Genomic DNA, 7,788 nt, shown 5'->3' on the forward strand with positions numbered 1-7,788 from the left:
ATTTCGTAAGTGCAGGATTCTGTGGGGATTTTTCCCTGGAAGAAAACCTATGAAATATTTGTTCAGGCGGACTGGAGAAGACGGATCTTGGGATGCAGCACGTTTGAGGCGGGCACCCGGTTGGGGAAGGATGATGTAAATTGTCACTGTAATCCGCGCTCGGCGGTCGCAAAAGGAACGGGGAGGAGGCAGGTGAACTACGTTTCCCAGAATGCTCTCTGTTTCTGCGCCGACTCCGTGCGTCTGAAGCCTCCAGAGCCAGCAAGCGGATAGTTTTGGAGGTCGCATGGCTTTGGTTGGGCTGCAGCTGCGGGCTGCCGTCTGTTCCTCGCTCTCCAGCCTTTCATGGTCGCGGCTGACGGTCAGAAACTATTCTGCCAAAAAACCGGGTAAGCCAGGCTGGAAAGGAGCGCCTTGGGCGTCCTCTGTGGTCGGATGGGGGGCATCTAAGAAGAGCCTTGCACCTTTCCCAGCAGATAGAGCAGTGTTTCTCAACCTTGACAATTTTAAGGCATGTGGACTTCAACTCCCAGAATTCCACAGCCAGCAATGCTGGCTGTGGAATTCTGGGAGTTGAAGTCCACATGCCTTAAAATTGTCAAGGTTGAGAAACACTGAGATAAGAGACCCCTTCAGCTCACCGTTTTGTGGTTTCCATAGCCTCCAGGTGTTCCCCAAAGTCCTCCTCTTCCTTTGCTTATTTTCGGTAGATTGCTCTTCTGCATGGAGGTTCCATGTTTGCTGTCACCCCAGCCTTTCATAAGGAAAGCGCCACAGGATTGGTTTAAAAGCGACATGGTTGCCATTGCTTGTAGTTCAGTGTTTCTCAACCTTATCGATTTTAAGATGTGTGGACTTCAACTCCCAGAATTCCCCTGCCAGCATTTTGGCTGAGGAGTTCTGGGAGTTGAAGTCCATACCTCTTAAAGTCACTGAGGTTGAAAAACACTGAGCTAGCCTACCTGATCTGCTTTTAGCCACTACACAAAACTGTCTCTTAGTTGTGTTGTTCTAAGCTTTATGTATTTTATGTATACTACATTGGTGGAAGTTCAGGCAATACACTTAAGCCCAAACTAATCCAAATATAGGTAGTCCTCAACTTACAACTGAGCCCAACGTTTGTAGCTACGTAAGAGATCTGACTTTTGCTCCATTTTGCAACCTCTCTTGCCACAGTTGTTAAGCAAATCACTGCAATTGTTAAGTTAGTAACCTGGTTGTTAAGTGAATCTGCCTTCCCCACTGACTTTACTTGTCAGAAGATTGCAAAAGATGATCACATGACCTGGGGACACTGCAACCCTAACCCTAACCGTTATAAATATGAACCAGTTGCCAAACATCTCAATTTTGATCACGTGACCGCGGGGATGCTGCAACGGTCATAAGTGTGAAAAATAATCATGTCACTTTTTTCAATGCCATTGTAGTTTTGAACGAATGAACTGTTGTAACTCGAGGACTACCTGTATGCAGTATAGCTTGAGGGTTATGTAAACCAGATGACTGTATGTGCAGAAAGTGACTAGTCCTCATGATATATCGTAATATTTGCAGAGTTTGCATCATAGAAAATGCCATCTTCTCTGAGCTGCTTCCTGAAAGTATTTTTCTGGGGCATTAGCCTAAGTTCCTAGAGTGTAAATAAGGAATGTAAAAGCAGCTTTTTTCCATATCCTCAGAGATGCTTTGACTTGCAGAGCGATTCCCTTTTTCCCCCCTACTCTTGAATAACGTGCTCACGTTTTACGCATATGCAAAAGCAGCTTCTGAAATATATATATTTCTTTTTAGCAGGGAAAGGCAAAGTGAAAGGTCTTTCCAAAGAAGAACTGAAAGGCCCTGAAATATGTAAGGACCCAATTAAGCTCACCACTCATGCTATGGGGGTGAACATCTACAAGGAAGGGACCGACGTAGTGCTGAAGCCAGACTCCGAGTATCCTGAATGGTGAGCAGGGCTCCTTTTTGGTTACAATTGTAGGCAAAAGGGGAATGAGATTGGGGCCACAGAATTTTTTTGCTTCTCTTTGCTGTTGTGCTGTTCTGGGTAAATGAAGGACTGACAACCATCCTGATTTATGATGGAAATTTCGGATTTCATTACAATTGTAAATTGAAGATTACCTGGGCCAAATTTCCATTGCTTCTGAATGTCACTTCTTGTTCAGGTTTGAAAACCCTTTGCCAACTGTACATCAAAAGTTGTACTGGGTCCCGATTTCCAGACTCTGCAAGCATTGGCTTTCTTAATAAAGCTTCTAGTCCTTATGGCTGCAAAGACAGACATACCAGCAGGCCAGGACTGAACAATTAAAGTGGATGTTCCAGAATACTTCGGATTAGAGAAACAACAATACAGGTGCTGAGACCAAGATTTCCGTTGCTAAACAAAGTACTTGTTAAGTAAGTTTTGTCCCATTTTACAACCTTTTTTGCCACAGTTGTTAACTGAATCACGGCAGTTGTTAAATGAACTGTGCGTTGTTTAGTAAATCTGGCTGCCTTCATTGACTTTGCTTGTCACAAGCCAGCTGGAAAGGTTACAGATGATCATGTGACCCTGGGACAGTGCAACTGTCATAAATACACACCAGCTGTCAAACACCCGAATTTTGATCATCTGACCTTGGGGATGGTGCAGCGGTCATAAGCGTGAAAACCGGTCATATAACACTTTTTCCGGTGCCTTGCCTGGCTCAGGAATTCTGGGAGTTGAAGTCCACAGGTTGTAAAGGGGCCATAATTGCCCAGCCTTGATCTAGCAGGGGTAGGCAACCTTGGCTCTTTTATGACTCATGGACTTCAACTCCCAGAATTCCTGAGCCAGCCATGCTGAGGGGAAAGGGAGAGGTTTCCAAGCTGAGCCATGCTGGCTCAGGAATTCTGGGAGTTGAAGTCCACGAGTCATAAAAGAGCCAAGGTGGCCTACCCCTGATCTAGAGCCTCACTATCAGTTCTGATGGTCTGCTTTCCAGTTGACTCCATTCTTCCCACTGCTCCTTTGTTTGTAATTTTTTTACTCCATTTGTGCTTGTCTTTCTGCCTCGTGCAAAACTTCCACGCTCACACATTTTCTAAACACCTTTCATTCCCTTCAGGGTGTTATCCTTTCACATATGCTACAACAGTAATATCTGGCCATTATCTTTGAATAAACCAAAATATTTATGTGTGGTGGTTTCCAGATTCAGAATAAAAGAACAGTGACTAAGGAAGGTACAGGTAGCCCTTCACTTACAATCATTCATTTAGTGACCCATTTAAGGTAGCAATAGCACCAGTCCTCGTACTAATGACCATTGCAGCATCCTCACGGTCACCTGATCAAAATTCGGATGCTTGTCCTGGAGTCATGTGATCCCCTTTTGAGATCTTCTGATAAGCAAAGTCAATGGGGAAGCCAGATTCACTTAATTACGTTACTAACTTGACAAATGCAGTGATTTACTTAACAACTGGGGCAAGATAGGTCATAAAACGGGGCAAAACTCAATAACTGCCTTGCTTAGCAATGGAAATTTTGGGCTCAGTTGTGGTCATAAGTCAAGGACCACCTGTGTAGAGCAGAGCTCCCCAACCTTTCCAGCTTGGCGGCCTGGAAGGAAAGGGAACAGCAGGGAAATGTGCGCACACATGGCCCCGCCCCCGCATGGGGGCAGTGCTAGCGTGCACGCGCATGCACAAGCGGGCCACGCCAGGTACGGCACGTGGGCGAGCATCCGCGTGCTGGCGAAACAGGCCACTGGTGCCCACGTGACGCTGGCGGCGGTGTTAGCGTCCCTGCGCATGCACAAATGGGGCTGCTAGCACCTGCGCGGCAGCGCTACTGCAAGTGGGGGAGGGCTCGCCAGCTGTTCCCGGGGCCCAGTGGCCAAGAGGTCATGGCCTGGTACCGGGCCACGGATCATAGGTTGGGGACCCGTGGTATAGAGGTTTGATCACCATTTCAGTCAGTCAGTTTTGTCCCTAGAAAGTTTAATAAACTTTTCAAGATGCTGCTTTACGCTAATTTATTTTATTATGGTTGTTTCCCTCCTTCTCCCTGTTTCCCGATCCCAGGCTTTTCAATATGGATCTAGGGCCCCCTAAGAAGTTGGAAGAACTGGACCCAGACTCTATTCAATACTGGCGTCTGCTCCGGAAAGAGAATACAAAACTAGGAAAAAAGTATTGGAAGACAAAGCCATTTTGAGGCGAATACTAAGACGTGAAACCAAAGCCATCTCAGGAAGGGCTTGGGGTATTAGGAAGTGGGATTCTTTTTTTTTTTAAATTATTCTTATTCTTCAAATAATGACCAATAAAAAGCTCTACTCTCTATGATTCTTAGATTTTTCATTATCTCAAGTTCCATAAGGCCTACTGGTTAAAGATTATAGGAGTACAGGTAGTCCTCGATTTACAACAGCTTGTTTAGTGACCGTTCGAAGTTACAATGACACTGAAAAAAGTGTCTTAGGACCGTTTTTTGACACTTATGTCCGTTGCAGCATCCCCATGGTCACATGATCAAAATTCAGAAGCTTGGCAACTGGTATATATTTAGGATGGTTGTAGTGTCCCAGGGTCATGTGATCATCTTATGCGACTTTCTGACAAGCAAAGTCAATGGGAAAGCCAGATTCACTTAACAACCGTGTTAACTAACTTAACAACTGTGGCAAGAAAAGACGTAAAATGGGACAAAACTCACCAATCATCTCGCTTAGCAACAGAAATTTTGGGCTCAATTGTGCTCATAAGTTGAGGACTTCCTGTATTCCTTGACCTTGGCAACTTTAAGAGAGTGGGATTCTGGGAGTTGAAGTCCATGTATCTTAAAGTTGACACGGTTAAGAAACACTGGGTTGTAGAATCTGAACTCTTAATACATTTGAAATGGCCCTGATGGGTTGATTTGATTTGCATCATGAGAGTTGCAAGCCAGTTGCAGATCAAGATGCGTGTATGTGCACGTGCAAAATTGGGGCCAGAAGGAAGGCTGAGAGAGCAAAATGCCCCTTTCCAAGACCTCTTCAAGTGGTACACTTCTACAAGGGCAGCTTCGAACGGTCACTAAATGAACTGTTGTAAGTTGAGAACTACCTGTAGTGATTGCCAGGATTAGTTTTTTGTTGTTGTTAATTGCGAAGTCGTGTCCGACCCATCGCGACCCCATGGACAACGTTCCTCCAGGCCTTCCTGTCCTCTACCATCTTCAGGAGTCCATTTAAGCTCACGCCTACTGCTTCAGTGACTCCATCCAGCCACCTCATTCTCTGTCGTCCCCTTCTTCTCTTGCCCTCCATCTTTCCCAGCATCAGGCTCTTCTCCAGTGAGTCCTCCCTTCTCATTAGGTGGCCAAAGTATTTTGAGTTTCAACTTCAGGATCTGGCCTTCTAAAGAGCAGTCGGGGTTGATCTCTTCTAGGACTGACCGGTTTGCTCTCATGCATGTTTTTAAACATCCTAGATTAAGTCTGCCATTACCTAACCTCAATGGTTATAAAAGATCAGAATCCACCTTTACAATGGGAAACATTAGTTGTGCATTAATTTCTGTGGCAATTGATTTCATTTCTGCAAAATGAGAACTAAATAATGCAGAAGCTCCCCCCCCCCGTTTGTTTCCTCCTGTATTACGTTCATCTTTTCCTGCAAATCAGGAAGAAACAACGACAGAGATCAATCTTGGGGGTGGGGGTGGGGGTGGCGGTTAGAGCGCTCCCCCCCCGCCGGGGTTCACCATTGCACACGTGCCACGTTCGCACGGAAACCGGAAGGAGGGATTCCGAAAGCGGAAAAAGGGGAGAACGGGTAGGCGTGGCCTGCCGTGGGGCGTGGTTTGGGGAAGGGAAAGAGGGAGGGAGGGAATCAGGTGGTGGAGAGGAGGAGAAAGAGCAGGTGAGAAGAGGAAGGGGGGGTTATTTGGGGAGGGGTAAAGGTTAGGGGGTGTCTGTAAATGTAGAGGAAGTTTAGGGGAGCCTGATCTGGGGGGGGAGGCGGGGTTGTGCAGGAAAGAGGTTGTGGGTCCTCTTGGGGCGGGCGTCCTCTTGGAGAAGGGGAATCGGGGAGGGGGGACTTGGGAGGAAATGGTCCGTCTCGTGTGAAGGGGTGACGCGGGAAAGGGATCGCGGTCTGTTGCTAAAGAGAGGCTGAACACGGGACTGGGGTAGGGCGTGTGTAGGCTTGGCATCGGGGGAGCTGGATCTTGGGAGGAAGTAATGGTGGGAAAGAGAGCGAGGGTCTCCCGGGGGGGACCCAGGAGTAGAGCTGGCTTAGGAAGTGGGTGGTGAGAATATGGTGGGAGCTAGGGGTGGGGGGTGGTGTTGCTTATTGAGCAGGAAGAACTGGAGTCTGTTGGTGGAGGGGAGGGGGGAGGATCTGGTTATGGGGAGGGGTTCAGGATCCTTCCAGAGGAGCAGAAGAGAGCAGGTCTGAAGGAGAAGGTGACCCTGGATAGAGCCACCTGGGGTGGGGGCTGGACAGGTGCAACGAGCCTTCCAGGAGGGAGGGGGGGTTGAATCAGGTGGGGTGTGTTCACGTCCTAGATAGTGTAGCATGGGGGGGGGAGGAGGTAGAAGTAGGAGATAAGGGAGGATGAGAAAGGAAAGAAAAAGGGGAAATTCAGCCAGGTGGAGAGGAAATGTGAAAATCCCTCCCCCCTCTTCAATTCACACTGCAAGGCATTAAAGAGAGGGAAGGCTTTGATGCAAACTGCTGCTGGTAGAAATGGAGGAAGGGGATTGAAGCTGGCTGCTATGACAGAGGGAGGGGGCTGGGTGGGTGAGGGGAGTAATGTGCCATAGGGATCCAGGAAGCTGATGGATCAGGGACAGGAGGTCTACGGCATGACTACTGGAGGGAGAAATCCAGGCTCTGAGGGTGTGTGTATCTATGCTTGCAATAGAGTGGGTGTGGTATCTGCAGAACGGGTGTATTCTGTATCTTCCCCCCATCCTCCTTTTTTTCCCTCCTGCATTCATCTTGCATAGCCATCCCTGGCGAAAGGGACTGCAGAGCCAGTAGTGAACATTCTGGAACGTGGTTGGGATGCATGGGCTGTCCTTCCTGCTCAGTGCAGGAATGAGGGCTTTTTTAAACTGGGGGGGGGGACAGAATTTCACAGCATCACAGCCTTCTGTTCCCCCACCCCTTCCAAAAAAAAACACCTTTCATCCTTTAAATGTATCTCACTCCCCCCCCCTTACACAACTACATCTTCGCACCTGCAGATGGGACTGCAGCTTCACAGTAACATTTGGAAGGTGTGAGAGAGAGCACGGATAGCTGAGGGACCAAGATAATTAAATTTAACTCCTCCTGGTTCCCACTCCTGCATTGACAAACAAAGGATGTTTTGATTGTGGTTCTAGCCTTGTGGAAGTGGAGGGAGGTGCTGAATGGAGACAAAACTGAGATGGAAGCAAACCATTCTTGGTAGGTGGAGGAGAGCTTGGATTAACTGAGATAATTTGTGGGGTGGATGCCCTGGGACTTTTGGTTGAAAAGCTCTGTGGTTATGTTTTATAGGCTTTTTAAGGAGTGAATGCACAGGTGACAGAATACCTAAAATTCCCATAAAAATCATAAGACTTTTCTTCAAAGATTTTTTTTTAAAAAGCTATCAAATTTTAATTAATTGCTTCTGTGGGGCAATAGTCCTTTTAACTTGGAGCAGGCAGACTATGGGCTCCAAGAAGAGTGATTTTAAAACATAAAACAGGAACTGTTCCCCCCCCCTTTTTTTACGGGTTTTTTTTTTTTTTTTTTTTTTTAAGAGGATTGCAAGGGGTGTGATGGT

General features: G+C 47.1%; 2 protein-coding genes across 2 annotated transcripts in view; both read left to right on the forward strand.

The window, feature by feature from the left end:
* Positions 1–233: 233 nt before the first annotated feature.
* Positions 234–4,329, forward strand: MRPL54 (mitochondrial ribosomal protein L54). Its single transcript, XM_015810717.1, has 3 exons — positions 234–389; positions 1,798–1,954; positions 4,066–4,329. The coding sequence occupies exons 1-3, from the start codon at positions 287–289 to the stop codon at positions 4,196–4,198; spliced, it is 393 nt and encodes a 130-aa protein (XP_015666203.1). The 5' UTR covers positions 234–286; the 3' UTR covers positions 4,199–4,329.
* Positions 4,330–5,878: 1,549 nt separating this feature from the next.
* The window catches only part of CUNH19orf25 (chromosome unknown C19orf25 homolog), an 8,313-nt gene continuing 6,403 nt past the window's right edge, over positions 5,879–7,788 (forward strand). The window contains exon 1 of the mRNA XM_015810718.1: positions 5,879–5,888. The gene's annotated coding sequence lies outside the window, so the exon portion shown is untranslated. The remainder of the gene's footprint in view (positions 5,889–7,788) is intronic.

This window comes from Protobothrops mucrosquamatus, unplaced genomic scaffold (assembly GCF_001527695.2).
Source record: "Protobothrops mucrosquamatus isolate PMUCROS unplaced genomic scaffold, P.Mucros_1.0 scaffold14, whole genome shotgun sequence".
NCBI classification, from domain to species: domain Eukaryota; kingdom Metazoa; phylum Chordata; class Lepidosauria; order Squamata; family Viperidae; genus Protobothrops; species Protobothrops mucrosquamatus.

Coding starts and splice junctions, on each gene's coding strand:
- MRPL54 (XM_015810717.1), top strand. CDS start 287: ATGGCTTTGGTTGGGCTGCAGCTGCGGGCTGCCGTCTGTTCCTCGCTC. Junction 390..1,797: donor CTATTCTGCCAAAAAACCGG/GTAAGCCAGGCT, acceptor ATTTCTTTTTAG/CAGGGAAAGGCAAAGTGAAA. Junction 1,955..4,065: donor GACTCCGAGTATCCTGAATG/GTGAGCAGGGCT, acceptor TCCCGATCCCAG/GCTTTTCAATATGGATCTAG.